The 22,126-nt window shown below is 46.5% G+C and overlaps 1 protein-coding gene and 1 long non-coding RNA gene across 4 annotated transcripts in view; both read left to right on the top strand.

Moving 5' to 3' along the window:
* Positions 1 to 2,427: 2,427 nt before the first annotated feature.
* LOC308474290 lies at positions 2,428 to 3,672 on the top strand. The gene is made up of 2 exons (XR_013984643.1): positions 2,428 to 2,563; positions 3,204 to 3,672. It is a non-coding gene; the product is annotated as an uncharacterized lncRNA (long non-coding RNA).
* A 2,871-nt stretch (positions 3,673 to 6,543) lies between these two features.
* Positions 6,544 to 22,126, top strand: part of WT1 (WT1 transcription factor) — a 50,702-nt gene continuing 35,119 nt past the window's right edge. For all 3 annotated transcript variants that reach the window (XM_080983750.1, XM_080983749.1, XM_080983748.1), the window contains exons 1-3: positions 6,544 to 7,429; positions 15,800 to 15,922; positions 17,569 to 17,671. In XM_080983750.1, coding sequence (XP_080839876.1) covers positions 7,021 to 7,429; positions 15,800 to 15,922; positions 17,569 to 17,671 — 635 coding nt within the window. In that variant the 5' untranslated portion in view covers positions 6,544 to 7,020. The remainder of the gene's footprint in view (positions 7,430 to 15,799; positions 15,923 to 17,568; positions 17,672 to 22,126) is intronic.

Below are 22,126 nucleotides of genomic sequence, written 5' to 3'. Positions count from 1 at the left end.
GAAGATTGCAGTCTGAATCCTGCATCATACATCCTCCGTCCATCCTAAACGAGATCAAATCGCTTCCGAAGCTGAGTGGGGGAGGAGGCTGTGTGTGCAAGCGGGAAAGTGAGAGTGCCGGAACAACACTTTCGTTCCCACTTTCCTTGGGCGCTTTCCACGGACATGGGTTTGGAATGCTGCTCCTGCGACAGCCTGCGTGTCTGTCCGCTCTCCCCCAAAGTGGTGCGGTTAAACCACTGGTTAAGCGAGTCGTGTGACTGAATGCCAGAGCAATAGCGAAGTAAAGATTCCCAACATCTAGAAATCTTCCCCCCCCCCACCGGAGGCGTCGGTAGACTCTGTTTCTACGGCTGTCCCTCCCAAATATTTTGGAATTTGCCGGTTTCCATAAAATGAGAGGGGGCGCGTCACTGGCCATTTATTGTTGCTATTGTTGTTTAGAGAACCGAGCACTTGTCATATCTTTTTCTTGGCCTTCAAGTTCAAAGGAGAAATCCAATCAACCCGGTGTATCTGTTATTGGGGTTATTTTTAAATGCTGCGAATGAGGAGCTAGAAGCAAAACATGAGATGGGACTATCTTACACGGGATCCACTGGGGAACCTGACCAGCCAATGAGCTTTCATCCAGCCCTGTTATGGTCTCAATTCCTGAAATTCTGAGCCTCTCCTCGACTTAAGCAACAAGTGCCATTGGAAGCCAGTTCCATCCATTTCAAAGGGGTAGTGGAAAATTTAAGGAGAACTTAGCCGGGAGGGGGCGGAAATTTGACCCTGCCACTTCATGTTTGGGGGGGGGGGGTATCAGTCAGCGTGACCCACGCTGAGCTCTAGCCAAACCACACTGATCTGAATGTATTTCGTTCAGTTAGACCGAAATCAGATTAAACACCAGTGGCTGTGTGGTTCATTCTTTCCCACTCCTTCCAGAGGTCTGAGGGCGGGTTATTCTCCTTTGAAAGCCAATAACAACTCTGAACTGTACTATGTAAATAGACAAAAGCTAACCTAGAAAAGGTCGACCAATTTATAATCCGGACAAAAAAAAAAGCTAACACAGGGTTAAGACAACAATGGCCCTCGCAAAGAGCTCTGGTCCATCTAGGGCCGCAGGGGTCGTTCATTAGTGCGGATGGCGAACCTGGGATACGGGTCGTTGACAGATTATATTATCTCGGTTCGTTCTACGGTACTTAAAAATAGCCTTTGCCAGTTTAGAGGGAAGAGCAAATGGGAATTGCTAAAGATTTCGCAATAGTTTAGGGTGGGGAGATTTAAAAAACAACAACAACCATTAAGTGGTTTAAAAACAGCGATGCCTCTCCGCCTGTACTCAAAAAAGATAAGCTCTGACTCAGTATCTTTCATTCCGTGCTGAGAAAAATGCTGCCTGGATTTCTTTGAGACGGGGAGGTTTGGCAAGGAAAAGATGACGGTGTCCGGGTTTAAAAGGAACTTTCCAATTATCAGAACGGATCGGACTTCTCAAGCATTGCAATTTAAACCACTGCAGTTTTATGTGCTATATTACGGCAGATCGGAATAAAATGGCAGAAACACGGGGAAACCCAGAAAGCGATGGCTAGCGGTTAAATAGGCACCTACCTGTTACTGCTTGTGTAGGAGCAGGAGGAGGCTTGGGCGCTTTTGAACTCTGTACCATTTACCACTCTCCGAAGGCAAAGGTGATTTGTCACTCTGCAATTGAGTTCAGTCTAAGAAGGAAAAGGTATAAACTTACCAAAGTCATTCAAAGTTGAATTCTGGAATTATGTGTCGGAAACTCTCTCTCTCTCTCTCTCTCTCTCTCTCTCTGTGTGTGTGTGTGTGTATGTGTAAAGGAGAAGTAAAGATCCTTTACAAATCATATCCCATACTGAAGTTAAACACACGCACACAGAGACACGATCAGGAAACAAAATAATTTTGCTGACTTGGTTTGATTCGGCACTTACTTTTAACTGAGAAATATATGGGTGCTATTTTTAAAATGAAGATATTTGGCAATACTGTACTTTCCGGGCACTATATAGTCCAATGAATAAAGAAATCAGCAAACAAAACAAACTTGGGCATTGTGTGTGTGTGTGTGTGTGTGTGTGTGTATGCAAGTAACTATGCATATCCAAACTTTACAAGATCCTTTAAAAAGGTATAGATTGCTGCACTAGTTTTGAATGTTAAGAAAGTCACATAAGCTGAGTCTGAAATTCTAGACGTTGCCCTTTTCATGTACCAAGTAACCCTGTCCCTTAGAGAGGGTTATGTTAACTAGGTTGTTTAATACCTGCTGAAAAACTGCACGTGACACCAGAAGAGTGATTTGCAACATTTTGCTTCCTCTCCTGTAATATACACCGGTAAGTTTATTGCATTAAATTTCATCTGTTAGGAGCTGTCATCAGAGCCAGATGTCAAAAACGGCTCAGGCTGCCATCTTGAGGCTGAGATTCTCCCGGCGAAAGCGCAACTGGTCTCAGTGCGATTTACTTCCGAGTCGATGTTATTAGCGTCAGCGTCTGCTCCTATTTTCACTCGTAATAAAGTCCCACTAAAACAAGTAAGTGGCTGCTAAGTAACACCCCCCCTCCCGCCGCCTTTAAGGATCGGGAGTTCAGTGGCGGGACCAGGGGAAAAATATCAGGGTGGGCACAGAAGGGAGAAAGTGTGTTTCTAAGTGGGGGACAAAGAAAAATAGCAGCATATATGAATGACAGGAGTTCAGAAATGGGAAGGCAAGTGGGAGGTGAGATTTTTTTGGGGGGTGTTGCTTGCTCCCCCCAGTCTCTGCGGGAATTAGTTGCTTGGAGAGAAAGTCACCACCTCTATAGGTTATATAGGTTAGTTGAAGTGTAGACAAATGCACAAGCTTGGGCTTGGGTGTTAAATAAAATCTGAATATTAACTACGTGGAGATTTCGAGATGAGTTTTATCATACTCCATGAACACAGTACTTTCATTTTTTTGAAATCAAATGCGGTCCTTCTCTTAAGCTGTTTGCTGGTTGGCGTGCATTTAAATAGATAAAGTAGATGACACACAGAACTCCACTTTCCACTAAACTGTATTGTTTGTTACATTTGCTTTTAGTAAATCACTCGCCGTTTCTCTTACAACAAACCCTGTGAAGTAGGTTGAGCGACCGCTACTGGGCCAAACACCCTCTAACACCCTCTAATCACAGTTTCTTTTATTGCAGCTCCTCTTCAGAATCGCTCCGGATCAGACCCCCTAATGGGGGACAAAATGTTCTTAGGACGAAGTGTCTGCCACCTTACAGCCTTCCTCCACCCCCTTGCAGTGAAGGGACAATGAAGGAGAACCAAAGGGGCTGTTTATTTAGTCGAAAAGAGTCCACTAAAGGGATGCCTTTAGAAGTCCAAACTATCCGGAGGGTTGGTTTTGGACCGACCTTAAAAACTCCACGAAAATCCTTTTTGCTGCATTGAGGAATAAGGTGCATGTCAAGCACTCTGTACACTGAAAAGTGTCGCAGAAGCAATAACATACAGTTACTACATGATCTAACGTAGCTGACTCTAATCAACAACAGCTTATGCCACAATGAAAAAAAGGGTCAAGTCTTTGTGGTGCCCCTAAGACTCTTCTGTGGTTTCTACTGCCGGAACACAACTACTCTCCGTAAATAATATATACTATGTCCATAACATCCTCCTTTTCCTCATTCGAATTCGATCGAGGGTATGAGTCCTGTATTTCAGAAAGGAGCCTGCTGCACGGCGTAGTGGACTGAGGAAGGCATGGTCTGAGAAGGCCTGGATTCAAATGAGGGTCTCCGTAGTGAACCGGGTCCCTATCATTAGGCAGAGGGAGGCAGTGCTTCAGGCAGCAGGTGCTAGAATGCCTGGAGCATCAATGAGAGGGTAGAGGCAGCCTGCCCTGCTTCCCCATAAGCGAACCTGCTGCGCCGTCGTATTGTTAGTGTGGCGGTGGGATCCACCTGCTGGTTCAGGCACATATGACTTATGTGGAAAGCGGGAGGGTCACCACCCCTTCGGCTCAAGTGGCAAAAGTGTGTCGAGTCGATCCTGGAAGCAAGAGAGCGGGGAGATCCTTGATAGGTCAATACAGACGACCAGTGACGACACCAGATATAAAAATAAAATCAGAAGGGGCAAAATGACTTTTCTTCAAGTAACCGCAGGGATCCAGCAACAGAGGGCAGATCCGCCTCAGCTGATGCTGTGAATTTCAAGCTCTTCTTCAGTTCACGGGATTAGAAGAAGAAACCTTCCTCAAATGCGGCTCTCTTAAGCAGCCTCATTATTTGTACTCAGAAGTCAGTCCCACTGGTTTCAAAGGACTTGCTTCTGAGTAAGGCGTGCTTGGGGCGGCAGCCTTATTCGTGCATACCCTTAGAGGCGGAAGAAGAGCCGGATTTAGTAGGGAAGGTATTCTGTAGGGCAATTCAATAATAAGGTCTGGGAAGAAATAATGGCAGAAATGGTGCCCCCATTCCCTTTTGTTCAGCTCCGCTGTTTGGTGGAGCAATTTCACTATGATTTGGGCCTTAGGTCTGCAGCATCCAGGATCATGAGTCCCTGGGACGGCTGGATGGCGTCTTCTTCCGGCAACTCTTGCAGCCAAACTTTGCTCTGTTTTCCTTTGGACCACATCAGCGAGGCCAAGAAGTCTTGTATTCTGGGCAGCCCAGGACCTCCATGCACACTGCCCAGGCTTGCACCCCAGGAAGGTCACTTCAGGGCTCCTAACTAGACAAAAGCAACACGGGAGGCAGCAATTATGAGTTACTGGTCTCTGCAGCCACAGCAGGCGCTGTGATTCTCCAGCGGTTTGACTTCATCCCCAGAGGCGCACTCCTTTGTCTCCCTGGACAGATCGCCGATGCCAACAACTGCTTCAAACCCTGTTGAAGTGAGAATTGTTTTACTGTTTGGATGCATATTAACACAACCACGAAGTGCGAAGGAAGCGGTGATTTACTTTAAAAGTCTCTCTCCCTTTCGTTCTACTGTTCCTGTTAGAACATCGCCAGAGTCCCCCTTTCCCTCTTTTCAGCCGATGTCACCTTCTTGACATCTGTGCATCTACTAGCATTTATATAGTGTTCAGTGCCCTTGATCGTTCTTAGAAACGGGTTGTAATTCGTCTAACTGGCTCGGAAGGTGATGGACACCCACGTATGCTGAGGAAGGGAGACCTCCTGGCTGAGGTGAGATTCGAATCGGAGGCTTCCTGTTTCGCAGCTCAGAGGTAGAGCTGCAAGATGAGCTTCACCAGCGCCTTAAGGCCATCGTTAGCTAGACCGGCTTCCATAAAGGCACATGGCAGGGGAGCCCTAAAGCAGGATTCGACCTCCAGTGAAATTCAGGAAGAAGCACTCTTGGATGGCAGCCGGCCAACCTAATGAATATGAGATGAAGAAGAGGAGGATGGAGTATATTTGTGCGGCATTAGGGGAATCTGCGACCCCAATCGGATGTCTTTAATTTAAGAACTTCTTAAATCCTTGTGTGCTTCTAGACGATGGACGGACATACTCCGAAGGCATAGGCTGCTACACAGCATGCATTTAAAGGACCTCCAAAGAAACCTGGGAACTGTAGAGCTACAATTCACACAAAGCTACAATTCCCAGGACCTCCTGTTTAGGATTATTGCGGGCGGGGCGTGCTTTAAAACTCCTGGTCCGTCTTAATTATTTAAAAAAATTTGTGCATCGCTTGACTGTAATAAAACCTCCAAGCGGTTTACAACCCACCCCAAGAGAACCTTATTTATAGACACAGTTAAAAGCCGGTATCAAAACATTCAAAAACTAGCAATAAGCTAAACTCACATAACTTCTCCATGTTTTAAAATGTTTTAAGCAGCTCTCCGAAAGTTCCTGACGGATGTCAAGGGGCAGGGAGTTCCAAAGTGTAAGGACTGCCATACTACAAGATCGGGGTTTTTTTTACCACTGCGGGACGAGTATTGAGAACAGGTGTTAAGTGGGCACGTGGGGATAGCCTGGCTCAGCGTGGTCCGCCCTGTCTCCCAGGGTTTCATCCAGGGAGGGCATTTCCCTTGAAAGGCCGGGCGCTGGATTGGGCATTTTCCGCTCCCAAGCGCCTTTTCTCTCCCTGAGCCTTGTCAAAGTTCCCTTCGCAAAGTAAGCCGCTTATGGAGCCAAGCCAGCCTCCGAACATTTCGCCTCAGCAGCCTCCAGCTTGCCCGGGAAAGAAACCCGGGTGGGTTTAGGTCGGGTGGCTGAAGTCAGGACTCCGCGGGATGCGGGAGGGCTCGGTGTTCCGCCCCTCCGCCCGCGCAATGGCGGGACAGCCGCAGCGAGAGGCGTCTGCCTCGTCCGCTCCTGCGCCGGGGGCTGCGAGTGCTTCTGAGGCGCGCGAAGGCGGCTGAGGCGCCGAGCGAAGTGTGAAGGGAGCGCCCGCGCGTTACTGCTGCTGCTGCCACTGACTCCTCCTCCTCCGCTGCCGCTGCCGCCTCGCGCGGCTCCCCCCTCTCAATTAGCTGAGCTTTGGGGACTTGAGGGCAAAGCCGCCGCTGAGGTAAGAAGTTCAAGGCGGCTCCTCAGTCAGTCAGTTCGCGCCTCCCTCCTCCCGCGCGGCCAGTTCAGCAGGCCAGGTCTTCCCCTCAGCCGCTTCCCGCCAGTCCCGCACTCGGCTCTTTTTTTTTTTTTTTTTGCCTCGCTCGCCTTTCTTTTCCCTCACACCCGCTCTCTCTGTGTCTGTCTCTCTGTGTCTCCTCAACTTCGCTGTCCGCCGGACCCGAAGGCGACCCTGGAGACCAACCTCGCGCTGTCGCTTCTGCCCGCTCCCGCAGGGCTGGAGCCGGGGAGTTGCGTGCCCAACCCGGACCCCGCGTCGCCGAAAGGGCTCGGCTCGGCCGCCTGGTGCCTTCAGCCGGACCCGGGCAGGGGCCAGAGCGCTTGGAGCAAGTGCAGCGCCGGCGCCGGAGGAGGCGGCGGCGGCGGCAGTAGCGGCGGCAGCGAGTGGTTCCCGGCGCCCCGGCGGAAAGTTTGCGGCGACGCCATGGGCTCCGACGTGCGCGACCTGAACGCGCTGCTGCCTCCGGCCGTGCCCTCCCTGCCGGGCAACGGCAACTGCCCCATGCCGGTGAGCGGCGCGGCGCAGTGGGCGCCTGTGCTGGACTTCCCGCCCGGAGCGTCGTACGGCTCGCTGGCGCCGCACTCGGCCTTCATCAAGCAGGAGCCCAGCTGGAGCGCCACGGAGGCTCACGAGGAGCAGTGCCTGAGCGCCTTCACGGTGCACTTCTCGGGCCAGTTCACCGGCACCGCCGGAGCCTGCCGCTACGGCCCTTTCGCGCCGCCGCCGCCGCCGCCGCCGCCCAGCCAAGCGCCCGCCAGCCAGGCCAGGATGTTTCCCAGCGGCCCTTACCTGCCCAACTGCCTGGAGAGCCAGCAAGCCATCCGCAACCAAGGTAAGGCCGCCGCGTCCATTGGACACGCCGCGTATGCGCGCCAGCCTGACTGGCTGCCTCGGGGGTTCTCGCTCGCCTCCCTCGCCGTGATTGACAGCAAGGGCTGGAAGATGCTCCTGTCGGACGGGGCCATCGCTGGACCACAAGCCGGGGGTGGCAAACGTGGGAACCCGAATCAGAGCCAGGCTCGCAGGCGGGCAGACCTAATCACCGGTCTGTTGCGCTATCCCCACTCCCCGCCTTTAGCCACGGGTTGTTACAACTCACTTGTTACATCAAGAGTTGGTATATACGGCGGCCTGTGTATAAATATCTAGATATTTCAGGGGGAATGTTCACACTGGTGTTCCGTTCACACGTGTGTTCCGACGCACACGTGCTGCAATGCGAGTCCACGCGAAAGCAAGTACCGCCGAGTTCAAGGGGCGAGTCACACTGCAGCCTTCCTCCCGAGGGAGTGCGCATAGGATTGCAGCCGTACTTCGCTGAGCGTACTCCAGCAATCCATTGTAGGGATGTGCATTGTTGGTTTGACTGCATTGTAAGTATACCCCTTCTCAGTCAAAACGACAGCCGTGTCTATGTGGAATCGAACGGGAGTTGCTTTTGAAGGAAGATAAAAATCGGGTTGCTAGAAATGTGAAGTTCGGCTGCTCTAAGCAGGCGGCAGGTGAATACTTCCGAGCTGGGTGTTGGAGTGGGTTAGATGCCAGTGGCACTCACCCCATGTAATTTAAAACGATAATTCTATCTTTTTTTTTTAAAAAAATAAAAATCATCTGATAGGCGACAATGGGGCATGCCTTTGATTGTGTCCTATCCAGGTTGCGCTGTGAATTATAGTCGTCTCCCCCCCCCCCCCACATGCAGAGAAATTACTACGAGATTAAGCGGTTTGAGGGTTTGCGGCTTCAAAACTGCAATTCAAAGCGTCGGATTGTGGTCCTGAAGTATTCGCCAGGTGTAGCAATTATGACATTTAACGCCCCACATGAAGCTGGAAGGAAGGGGGTGGAAGTTATCGGGCGCTTCTTCTTTGGGTGCTGCGATACAGATTCACTACTGTACAGTCAGTGGAACACTTAGCACTGATTTTGTGGTAGCTGCCATTTTTAGTGTTAGCCGGCTGTTCAAGTACCGGATGAGCATAAACTCCGCAGACTTTTTTCCTAGCGGCATTCAAAGAGATAGATTCAGTGGTGTTTCAGGAAAACAAACTTCTCCACCCTAGTAGCGATGTTGAGTTCAACAGGACTTACTTTCTTCTAATAACTGCACTTAAGGAATGTAGTTGTACATAAGATTGCAGCCTAAATGAGTTTATGAGAAGACTCGCTGTTTTTGCCTTACCCCACGTGCAAAAAAAAATTCCGTGTGTGTGTGTGTGTGTGTGTGTGTGTGTGTGTAAATTATCTTTAACAGTTCTTTGGGATATCAGTTTTCCTGTCAGTTAGCGTTCGTTTACTTATTCTCACTCCAGTGGTGCCTGGTGTTAGTAAAATTCTAAAATCCGTGCTCTGAACCCACGCCCACTTCGTTCCTTTTTTAGCTAACAGGTTGTAGTGCTACTTGGAGATATCCTGGCAAAGTACATAATGGCGCTCTTGATTACCCTGAGAAATGTTTGGTTAATGTTACAGAAACCAAACCGCGGGAATGACACTTGCCAACAGGAATTTTAAGATTGATTTGACTGGAACTAAATTCCATAAACAACCTTGTGCAGCTTGCATGCAGGATTCTTTTGCCAGTCTATAAGCACTGGAGATGGTGGGAATTATCATATAATGGTTTCCCCCCTGCAATGTTTTTTTAAAGGGCTGGGGGTAGGAGAAAGGTGACATTAGGCAATTGGCTGACCTGCTCATATTGAGAAGCTAAACCTGCAAAGGATTGCCTTGTGTTGAAACGCGTGGGTTTTTCCCCCGCGCAGAGCTTGGCTGAATAACAATTTTTACACAATAGCTGTAGAGGAATATATTAAAGCTGTCGTCTAAAAGGTGTAAGTTCTCAGGGGAACGGTGTACTAAACAGTACCCCCCCCCCCAATTCTCAGCAATAAGCGTGTGGTAGTAAGTTCTGTTGAAATCCATAGGACTCAAACTGCGATCCTAAACGCACTTTCCTGGGAGTAAGTAGCAGGATACCCAGTGGGGTTTACTTTTGAGAAGACGTGCGTAGGACTGCACTATTATCTCTTTAGACTTGGGGGTTTATAAGAACAGTTAAGCTGGGAACCTCTGCTGCACGCTAAACAAATAAATTGACCTGGACATATAAATTCTATTGATTTCGGTAGAAGACACGTCCAAATAAGAATATGTAGAATCCCATTGACTCAAGGAAATTTGTCTTGAATCGAGTCATATTCTTATTCCGGCTGCTCTTCTATTTAGGAACAGGAAAACAGGTGACTGTAAAACTGGAAGCAGCTTGAAGCAATTATTCAACTAAAATGCTAAATTGTTCTTGTTTTCATCTAGATTCCTATATGTAAAAGAGAAAGGCGTGTCCTCTACTGCGAAATTAGTGGGACCTAACCTTAGACCCTGCAGCTCCAATTCAATTCGGGGGAACCTCCAGGTGGATTGTTTGTCACCTGAACAGTTTATTGCGTCCTGAATTGAGTTGAGTTGACTAGTTGACTAGTTTTCCTAGGCAACAGCTTACTTTAGCAGATGCATGAAGTGGAAGTACTATATAATTATTGGTGAATTCCAGAGAATTATTTGTTGTGAATTCCATAATTATTCGTGTTTGCTTCTGTAACTTGATCTGTTGCAATACTACACCGACTGAGGCTCTCAACAGCGTCTTGGAGGGAAGGCATCTTGGAGAAAAGCGAAGGACCTTCTTTCGCTTACTTTGCAATTGTCCTTTGAAAACGCGGTTCTGGAACAATGCAGAGCAGCCCAAAGTATTATTAATTTCCAGTAAGAATTCATTTAATCGAATTAACAGTTCACAGTAGTTCACGCAGTTCATACAGTTCGCCAAGTTTTACTTTTGCACGAAACCACTCAGTTTATCATTATTTTAAGGAAGTTACCAAATCAGCATGACTAAAATTTGTAACGCTTCCATGGATAAAGTGAGGAGAGAGGAAACTTTTAAAAATCCTTTTTAAGGGTTAGGGTTAGGGTTACCTTGTTGGCGAGTTTTAAGACCTAGAGCTTTGTTCTGCAAAATGTTAGGTTAGGGAGGCAATCTCTTTCATTATTTTGGGAAGCCACTCCTTTTCTAAATAGCAGTTAACCTCTCTCCCTCCCCCCAATCAAGTTCTTGCATCTGGGTCAATAGTAATTTTTTATGGACCCTGCTCTACTGGAATGCTGATGTTTGGTTATTGGGTCTGACAATTTCTGACTCCTTAGCGAATTCCACATGATGATGATGATTCCTATATAATGTGTGGGTTTCTGTGTATCATGGGGGAGGGTAGTTAAATTAATGAGAACTGTCAGAATGGAACAGAAGTGCAATTCAATTTCTTTTGATGTGAACTGCCAACCTGTTCGCCACTAGTTGATTTTCATTTATTTTCATTTAAATATTATTTTTATTCCACTCCTCATTCAGAAAAGGCTCCCAGACAAAGACTTGCAATTTGAAAATACACAACACAAAAGGAAAATCGATTGGGAAGGAGAAGGAAATAAGCAAACTCAGATATAAGTGATTAGAACCTCTGTTGCTATGTTGATCCAATTGCATGTTTCTCGTGTATCTTTCTCCCTGTATGTATGCATGCACATACATACCTGTGAACATATATGCATATATAATACATACAGTAAATTTTTTTGAAGAACATTGCCTTGGAATTCTCTCGTTGCAGTTAGAATTGTTTTGCATTATATCGCTTTATCATGTGTCGATTAAAATTCACATCCCTTCTTACACCTTTTTGTGTGTGAGACCAGAAATATATTTGTTGTCAGTTATTGTTAGTTGTTGAAGAAGAATCTTTCTAGATTAGCTGAAGTGTATAGATATAGGAGAAGAGTTTGAATGACAGCAGGATAAATGTAATTGTTAACATTAAAAGAATGCAGGGGAAATTAGCACAATTTATCCTAAATCCATGCTTTCCCGTGGACACATTAATCAACAGCAACTTTTATATTCTGTTTTTAATAAATTAGATTAGTGTTGTTGAAAAGTGCTAAATAGAAGTTCCACAATTGCATTAGTTCTCCTCGCCTTGTTTAGTGATGAGAAATCGCTTTTGGAGGCGTGCATTTTGTCCATACGCCCTGCGTCCGAGACACGGTAATTCTGTCAGAAGCCAGAGGCTATATAATATATTAAATCAGAATAGCGAAAGAAAATAATTTACTTTGGTAGGGCAGTTATGCTTGTAAAATAAGAATTCGAGTTCTTATAACTGCTGTTTTGATATGAAGAAAATAAATATCCATACTTTTGATTTTCAAAAGGGCGCATTGATAAATATGGGTTTCCTGGCAACGTGAGCCCTGGTCCTGATGAGTGACAGGTTCGTCCAGATACCTTAGATTCAAACTTAGATCCCCGATCTTTATATACTCGAAAGTGAGAAAGCTGCTGATAACAATATGCTGGTTTGCTTTAATTACTGCACCACAAGACCAACGGTGAGGAAGAGTATGATTTTTTTAAAAAATTGTAGAGAAGAAATTTAACGATAATCCACAATAAAAACAAACCACCAGCGTCTTTCTAGCTGAAACAGGCGAACGCAAGAGAGGGCAGGGGAGAGCACTATGGCAGGACACCAAGGTTTCATTGGGTGGCTGGGAAGAATTTGGAGAAGCTGGCAAACTATGTTTTGGGCACGAATATAATGTTCTTGCTTTGAATCAGTCAAGGTTGAAGTTTAGGTTTCAGACGAGTTTTCCGCCGTGGGAAAGATATTACCTTGACGGTTTTGCCAAGGCTTGGGGGGGGGGGGAACCTTCCTGCTTTGAATCTCTTGCCCCGTCCGCGTCCCCCTCCCCGTCGCTTCTATTCTTCCATGCAGCTGGGCTCCTCCAACAATTGTATCCCTTCAGAAGATTTGCCTTCTCCGCCAGATGTCCAGATCTCAATTATTTTCAGCACATTTTAATCAGCCCGGCCTCCGATAAAGTCCTAATTAAAGAGCCCTCGCTATCAGAGGGCTGGTTCAGAACTCAGCCCCCTTATCGCATTCCTGAAGCTGTGGGTCAGGCAACACCGGGAAATGTGGCCAAAACATCATTCTGCTCCGAGTCGAATTGTGAAGGTCACCCAATAAAGTTGCACGCTGGGCCAAGAGTAACGAACAGATCTGAAGTGTCCATGCTTCGGGGAAAGTTGAAAAGGAAAGAGGAGGGAGAAAGGGAGGAGGCAAACCTTTGCTTTGTGGGTTATGAGCGGAGATAAAGAAGCCCGGGACAGCTGCAGCAGGGAAGTGCAAGGGTTGGGCACCGGCTGTCAACGCCGTCCGTGCGCCGGGGGGAAAAAAGGAAGGCTGCGCGCAACAGAACGCGCCAGGCGCACGCAGCAGCCTTGGAGAGGCGCTTCCCGCTCCCTGCTCCACCGCTGGCCAACTGGCAAGGGGAAAACGGTGCTGGGTACCTTCCTTCGCTTCTTGTGGAGGGAACTCTCTGCCTCGCCCTTCAGGCCCAAACATTTTTGCACCCCTGGGGCAGGGATAGAGGTGGGGAAGGGCAGTTTCCAAAAGCGCTTCAGGAAAGCGCGTTTTCCAGAGAGGACAAGATAAGAATGCAGCTCATTCCATATCACTGTAAACACTGCGATTTAAGACCGTTTACATTCAGATCTAGGATATACTGGAGCTGCAGCCCTAGGCGCACTTGCTCGAGATTAAGCCCCATTGAGCACAGTGGCTCCTGCTTTCGAGAAAACGGTTGCTGAGGAAATATCGTGCTACAAAGAAACTTGCTTCCAACTAGGCGGCCTTTAGACTCATTTCAGCAGAAATAAGTTCAGGATCGGGACCGGCTTTTAGTCCTGCTGACTTCAGTGGAAGCTAGTCGATTCAAATCTAGCTATTTCACTGTAAAATCTACCTCACTGTAAAAGTTTGCAAGAATAGGAGCCACTGCAAACGCTTTATACCGGAAGCAGGTACTCCAATCTACTTTATGCTGAGACCCTAAAGCAAAAAAGTTGCAATCCGCGTACATAATTTTCTTCTGGATCAGCGCCATTGGCATCAATGTGGCACTCCAGGAGGCCAGCACAACTGTACTTTAGGACAAGAGCTTAATTCTACGATCCAATCATTGTTTTCTAGAGCCAAGTTCCGTTAAAAGCCGTGAGATTTACTTCTTAAGCAAATGCCTTCACGTTCCGGGTCTTATTTACACTAAAGCAAAAGGGCCCGGTACTCCGATTACCTAAATTTGTAAATATTAACATAAGTTCCGTTCCAATCGGTACGTAGAACGGTTCACAGGCAGAATAAACCAACGCGGGTGGCTTCCAGATTTCATCCAATGAATTTCAATGGGTTTTCACTGTCAAGGATGGTTGAAGCGTGGGCAAGTTTACCAGGGATCACGTTTAGGAAATCAATAGTACTTTTGAGTAAACATGCTAAGGATGTTTGTTCTCAGTACACAGATATGTGTTTAGAAATAGAGGTCTAAATTGTCTTCTACCAGAACCTTCTTTGTTTTATGTGTTTCTGCTTTTATTTGGGTTGTCACTGAGGGATCTGGAAGAATTTCCTTTTCGCCCTTCTCTCCCCAGTTCTGTCATATTCTGTCTAACATCCATCATGGTCACCCCCGATCTACTGCTTATTGAAAGAACGGTCACTCCATCAGGAGTCCGCCAGATGCATCTAGCGAAGTAGGTTGTTGCCCTAGGAAAGCTCACAGAAAAGTGTGCAGCGGTGCTTGCTCTCTCTGCGTGCGTTGCACAATCTTGCCTGCCCCCCTGCCGCCAGTTTGGTGTTCTCGAAATAAACGGTGATCTTGAAAGAGGGCGGGGCGGGGGGGGGGGGCGAAAAGACGCTAGTCTTTAAGTATACCTAAGAACTTTGCAAGCACAGAGTTTAAAATATATTTCTAAGTAAACATAACGTGTGGTTGGGAAACCAAGGGTAGATCTCATAAGGGCTACACTAAACATTCTTTGGTCTTGGGGTAAATGCTGATGAGCCGAGAAGCCTCAAAGATAATATTACTTTGTAATTACTTTTTAGCTGAAGTTGTTTAACTGGCTCCAAGTAATTAATGAAAGTTGGTGTCCAAACGCCTGATTTACGATTCGGTGTCACCCTGAGGTCACTAGAGGCGATCCGTTTCCATCTGAATTCACTCCGGTTTTTTTTTTAAATAGGCTGTTTATTATTATTTGAGCGAGCAATTTTCGCTTAAAGTAGGAGGCTATTTTTCATTTAACGGCCTGCCATTTTTATTGCAGGCTCTTCAGAAAGTTAATCTTATAAAATAAGTGAGAAGTTAAGAGAGAACGAGATTAAAGGGCACCTTTTACATGTGAAACGGCAGACTAGTTTGCTCAACAGACGGGGGACTTTCTCTTAAATATGAGGAAGAATTAATGAAAGCATCGCTCACTGCGAGAAGCGACCGGCCTGCCCTTTCCAGGCGAAGCCAAAACGCCTGACTCCTAATTTCCCACCGAAGCATCGATCCCAGGCTTGACTAGTCTTGACAACAACCTTTGAGCCTCGCCATCCCAACAGCCTACTTGGCACCTAGATTCCCAAACAAAAGTCATTTCCAAGTAAACAAACTTATGATCTCGTTATGACTTGGCAGCAAGTCACATTGAGATCAACGTTTAAAAAAAAATGCTTAGAACTGTAGGATTCTCCCCCCTGCCCACAGCTCCTGCAGCACGTGCCTGAGCGCGTCCTACTCAGTCCTCCTTGCTCCCTGAGAGACAGAGAGAAGCGGCACTGCCGTCATTTCACAAAAAGAGAATTGTGGCTCATCGTGGGGAAAGTAATCAGACGTGCGCCTCGGATGTTAATGGATCTCTTAACACCCAAGGATTGCCCTCAGCAGTTCTTGGCCACCAGCAGCCTGTGTGCTGATGTTTATGGAAAGAAAGAGTTACCTTCCACTAGGCCAGCTCGGATGCTAATTCAGGAATTAAGGAATGACGGAGAAAGTGACGCAAACAGCCCCAAAGACCAGATTTAGAATGGACTCTCACCACAGAGAGAACTATTTTGGTCACGCCGTGGGTTTATCTGGGTTCATTGAGCAGGCTCTCTCTTCCCGAAGGAAGGAGCCACCAGCGGGGGCTTCAGGTTTTCGACGCCTGCCTGCCCCGGGTGGGGACATTCTTGCAGGAAGCCGCTTCATGAGAAAGTTCAAGGGCAGGCGATTCAACTCCTGGTTCTTGACAATGTTGTTCTCTTGGCAGGTTACGGCACGGTGGCGTTTGATGGAACTCCAAGTTATGGCCACACCCCCTCTCACCACGCAGCGCAGTTTACAAACCACTCCTTCAAGCACGAGGATCCCATCGTCCAGCAGACGTCTCTAGGTAACTACTTAGGCTTCTAGGAACCAAACGGAAGTAGTTTTGAGACAAATAAGTAGCGAACAAGTTAGTGGTACTGATAATCATGATCAGGATGGCATCGGTTTGCCCTTATATGTACCCATAAAAACTCCGCTGCTGTTCAAAATACCTTCTCAGAGATTATACCATTGATAACGGAACACAAATGTGGTCCTGTGCACATAAAAGTACATTAATCATAGCCTAGACAAGTGTAGATTTTTCTGAAGCTCATATGACTTCAATAGCGCAAACCTAGGCCTGACTGCTCCTAAGTGTCTCAATGAGTTCAGTGGGTTTTATTCCAGTTTAAGAGTCGAATAACCTGCATTGAATACAGTAAGGATTACTTCTGAATAAACATGCTTGTGCACTGTAAGTAGTAGGTTTCATTGAAAGTGCAACTTTTACACACACACACACACACACACACACACATGCTTATGGACAAAAATCTAAGCCCTCTCCTGCCTAAGTGGACACTTCTAGTTTGTGTGACTAGATTATATTACTGGCTGGTCATTATTGTGATATTATTGACTAAATATTCAGGGCATAAAGCAGTCAAAATCAAGCAGATCCCACTGAAACTATATTGGGATTTCAAGCTTGATAGTGCCCTTTGTTTGGATGATGCTCTTAGCATTTACAAAAGGTGTTTCAAATGTTGGAAGTCTTAATGCTACAATCCTGTACACAATTACCTGGGAGCAATTCCTAATAAAGTCATCTTCAGGACAGCCATATAAAGTTGGCCAGTATTACTGCATGCACCAGAGCATGGGTAGGTAAACTAAGGCCCGGGGGCCGGATCTGGCCCAATCGCCTTCTAAATCCAGCCCATGGACGGTCCAGGAATCAGTGTGTTTTTACGTGAGTAGAATATGTCCTTTTATTTAAAATGCATCTCTGGGTTTTTTGTGGGGCATAGGAATTCGTTCATTCCCCCCCCCCCCAAATATAGTCTGGCCCCCCACAAGGTCTGAGGGACAGTGGACCGGCCCCCTGCTGAAAAAGTTTGCTGACCCCTGCACCAGAGTAATCGTGCTGCATACAAAAAGTCCCAAATTTAATCTCTAGCTTGCTTCTATAGCTAGAGGTGGGAAATGCTCCTTCTCTGAAATCCTGGAGAACACTGCCAGTCAATGTAGTGTTATAGGCAATACTGAACTAGATGGATAAATTATCTGAACTGGTATAGGGCAGCTTCCTATGGTCTTACTTTCATGTGACAAATGGGAGGCTGAGAAAAAAGCACTTTGCAGGTTTATGGTTGAAGGGAGATTTGAAGGTTTTATCATCCGATAGCTCACACAGAACTGGGGATCAGACGGAACACTTGCAAAAACAAAGTGTTTGCTTGTTTTCCATAAGATTTTTGTCAACGGCTACACAGCTTAGAATAACTATAAGCCTTAGCTCTGTTCTATTCAATGATGAAATATCTACTGAAAATGGAAATAATTATCAGTTCCAAATTATTGAAGACTCAGGTGCCCCCTGCCCCCATCGACTCCTGAGCATGAGAAAAAGCCCTTCCTCTAGCTTACAGGATGTGACATTAACCCTTCTGAGCATGGAAATCAGCCCTGCTGTGGGGTAGTAACTTCTCTATGGTTTGTCTGCAGGTGACCAGCAATATTCGGTGCCTCCTCCTGTTTATGGCTGCCACACCCCGACGGACAGTTGCACGGGCAGCCAGGCTTTGCTCCTGAGGACCCCATACAACAGGTGTGAAGCCTTTAGTTCTGGTCTCTTCATTTTCCAGTTCTTTTGTGTACAGTTCACCTCCCATATATTGGCAAAACAGCTTTATTGTTGGTGCAAACGCCTCTGAAGTTGAATTGCTGTCCTATACCTCCTCCTTTCTTCTTCACCCCACCAGACTTTATTTATACAAAACTGTCATATTTAGGCCTCCAATAACATGAGAAACATCTCACTTTAGCATGTCTCTAATTCTCCTTTCAGAGAATTAAAGTTGACAAAATATAGCCCTAAATTTAAAATGCAAGGACAGAAAACCGTGTTGCTCTTAGATGCTCATATTTGTTTGTTATTAAAAATACGTGTGATGTGGCAATGTTATTGGAAGGTACATTGGATAGCACCTAGCCCAAGCCCCTGGATTAATGCAGGATCTGCAATGCCTTTCCTTACCAGAATCCCTGACAGACTGCCCTCCAGCATTTGCTTTAAGCACCTCCAGGGAAGAAGAGCCCATCACAACCGGAGGCAGTCTCATCCACTATGGAACAGCCTTTTGCAGTTAGAAAGTGTCTCCTAATGTTTGGCCAAAATCTATTCCCTTGCGGTTTCTACCCTTGATTCTAGTCCTGCCGTCTCGTAAACAAGTATTTTATTCTACGAACTGCCCTGAGATCTCATGATGAAGGGTGGTAGATAAATGAAACAAACACCGTATCTATTTTTGTTATTTTAAATTACTCCACTCTTGTTGCAATTTTTTAAAAATTAAATTCATAGATTTCTATCCCACTTTTCCTTCTAACGAGCCCATTCAATTCTCATTGAAAGGATTTTGTGACTCTTGTTTGCCCATATTTGTTAACAGTGGCTACCATTTAAAGTGGATTTAGTCTTGATAATGCAGCAAAAGCAAAAAAAGAATCTTGTTGCACCTCAAAGATGAATAAATTTATGGTAGCCCAAGCTTTCATGTCCCAATTAACCAGCCAACCTCTTCAGTTTAAAAAAATGGTTTCTGACACAAAATGGGTGTATTTTGTATAGAGCATTAATTACTTGTGTTTGGTGCTAAGCCTAGAACAACTAGGTTTATTCTGTGTTTCATCCAAGGCCTTGTGTCTTGTCGTCTGATAAATCTGCATTCAGCTCTAGAAAGGAACTCGACCCTTTTCTCACAGTCCAGTTTACTAGGACCTTGGAAGCAAGTTCAGTTTAGGGTCCACTGAAGTTAATGGGACCAATCTGGCTGGACACAGAAGTATTACTCAGTTTAACTGTGCTGGGTGCCTGGTCTGTCAGTGATATGGAAAACTAAGGAGCTCGTTCATTTGTTAATTAGTAAGCCGAAGGAAAGGATGCGCTCCTTAATTTTTCTCCATTCTCATTCTGGTCTGTGGCAAAAGTTCATCTCTCTGACAGAAAGGAGGAAGGGAGTTACCCGGGTGTGTTCCCTTCCACCACCGCAGAATGGCAGGACCAAATAGGAGCCACTTCAAAATGTCAAGGCGTCCCTGAGATAGGCAGCATCCCGGAATTCTGGGGATGTAAAGTTTAATTAGCGCAAACGGCCTCTTACTAGAGATGGATACCAACTGTGAGAAAAAAGACCAAACTGCGGGGTTTCACAGCAAAATAATATTCCCATTTTTTCAAAGTCGGATGCGGGATGCAGTACCTGAAATAACATCACCACAGGAGATGTTGGTAGTTAATAAGCTTTTCCTTTCCCCTCTGCTTTCCCTGCCGACGGGGGAACCGAGGTTGAAAATGTAACTCGCTCAAGGCCATCCACGCTGTGTTGATTTTAAACAAAACCGTCCCTTTCCATTCTATCCGGGCTTAGCTTTGTGGCCCGTCCAGCAGGCGTTTAAAAATCAAAACAACCCCCATCTGGTACCCTTTGCCGTGGGACCGGTAGCTGTTGCCCTTTGCTTTGAAGCGATGGTGGAGCGGGCCCGAGGCCGAGGGGAGAAGAGCGAAGCACCTTTTAAGTTTGTTTTGAGCTTGTTTAGGAGCCCGAACAAAACCCTCCACTCCGCTCTCTCCCACCTATGCTTCAACTTTTGGTGAACTTGGAACCAGTCCCATGTCTAGGGAGCTGCTAAGAAACGTGCGGCGCAAAAACAATGTACTCCTGCAAAGCAGAGCGACGCGGACTTTCGTTCTAACTCTACTGATTGATATTGTGCCGCTCAGTTCTAGAAGCCCCTTTGCTAGTGAGCCCGACTTGAAGTCATTGAAGGAGGAGACGCGGGGAAAAAGGGGGTGCATGGATCGAATGGAAGGAGAGAGAGAGAGAGAGAAAGAGAGATGTTACACAGGAATAACCGTGGGGAGCAAATCTCATCTCTGCGCAGTGCGCACCTCTGTAGATCACCATGATTAGCAGTCAGTTCCACTGTTTCTAAAGGAGCCTGCTCCCAAGTCTGCCTGCGTCGGGTACCCTCCTGAACATGGTTCCAGTAAATCGGGGCTGCGGAGACTCCTGTGCCTCTTACATTATTTCAGATCAGGGCAGATCAAAGGTCTTCGCCCCGCGAAACCCCACAAGGGTCCTGTAAGGAGGGCCAAGGGGGGGGGAGGGGCGCGCGGACCTGAGCGCCTCTCCTCCTTCGGAGATGATGCTCTGCAGGAGTCGCGGAGCCGAGAGCTGCTCTTGCTTCATTAAGCTTAATGAGTGAGATCCGAGTGGAGCAGGACTGGGGTGTCAGCCATTAGCGGAACCGAACAAAGTATCCTCTAGGCCCTGTTTGTCGCTCACCGGTCGGTGCCAGAAGCAATGCGGCAGCAAACGAAGCGGAAAGAGATGCATTGTGTAGCCAAGACTTCGGCTCTAATAGGCTCCCTAGGTTCTATGTCCCATTTATTATTGTCGGATTAAGGGTAGCTCTTTTCTGCCCAAGTAATGCATCTCTCACCTGATTCGCCTCGCACATAGTCCGCGCGGTTTTCTGCTTTAGGTTGCCCAAGAGTGTCTTGCAGAACCATGATTTGCTGACTCCAAAGGCCTCGCTTTGGCATTAGCCTTCTGCAAACTACTTTCCTCATAAGCTGGCCTTCCGGTTGGGTTGGTTGAGGGGCCGCCATCTCTCTCCCCTTGCTTACACCCCGGTACTACAAGTCAAGATGTTGCTCCATAGGAACCACTTCAGTGGGACTTACTATTTCAAACCAAATATGCATGTTATCAAAATGCCTCTACCACCTTAACCTACTTCTTCATCCATTTGAGAATTTGTTTAGTTTTGCCTTCCCATTGTGGTAGATATGAAGATACTCAGTATGAAAACTGAGGAGCAAACTCTGAGAAACTGAAATGACTACATTTCTCAAGGATACTATCTTTGGAAGCACAATTAATAATATTTAATGACTGGCTGGCAAGACATTCACTCACTGAGCACAATTCCTGTCAGTGACCACAGTAACTTGTTTATGAAAAAATAATAATACTTCATTCTGCTGACTTAATAACAGCTAGAATTTCAATAAGATAACTTCCATTAATTTAGAGATAGTAGTCCTGTTGATCAAACTGGGTAGTAAGCCTTCTGAGCTGCACAGGAGCCCTCTGTGGACCAGAACCACCCTCCTATGGAAAACTCCTCGATGCCAAGACACTGCAGAATGCCCAGTAGCAAAGGAGTGGGGTACAGGCTCCAGAAGATTTGTTTCCTAAGCCAGAAAGTGGTGTGCTTCCACTCACTTACATCATGTCCTTACTCTGATGCTTCCATTATTTCCATTTTGAAGGCCGTGGCATAACAAGTAGCAGTACATTTTGAAGTGCAGGAGCTTCTCATGATGGTTCCCACAGCCACACTCCCTGAGGAAAATGCAAAAATGCAGCAGCTTGTTGATACATCTCCACCCCACCAAAGAGCAACAGTACATAGTATAAAACCCATTTTATTAAGATCAGCTATGGCAGTCATAGAATAGTGATCTGGCAACGGGTGTGTGTGTACTGGTTTGCGTGTTGGATTTGGGCTGGAGAGACCTAGGTTCACATCTGCATTCAGACATCAAACTCACTGAGTGAACTTGAGCTTGTCACTGGGTGAGCCTTTCCATTCTGTCCTCCATCCCCCCCCCCAAAAAAACCTTACAGCTCTGGCAAATGAAGTCCTGGCATATTACACCACTGCTCTTTCTATGCAGAGCAGTATCAGAGCTTTGCTCCCCTGTGTTCCTGCTGCACTATACCAGTGGGCATGACAGCTCTGTGCATACGTTGCTAAGAAGCAGGAAATGGGGATACCATAGCTTGGCGTGTGCATCTGCACATGTGGAGTCTTAGTACTGTGGACAAGGACCTGTTTAAAAATCTGATCTTTAGATCCCCAATTTATACCATTTTTTGTTTTTGTTTCTGAGGTTTAAAATATCATTTACAGTGTGTTTTCATAAGTTTATTTGCAACTGTGGACTAAACATTATTTAATGCTGATGTTCTCATAATTCTGACAAAGCAAC

The sequence above is a fragment of the Podarcis pityusensis genome, assembly GCF_964106645.2.
Source record: "Podarcis pityusensis genome assembly, chromosome: 1".
NCBI classification, from domain to species: Eukaryota; Metazoa; Chordata; class Lepidosauria; order Squamata; family Lacertidae; genus Podarcis; species Podarcis pityusensis.
Note: the sequence above shows the minus strand (reverse complement) of the source record. Positions and strands in the feature narration are given on the sequence as shown.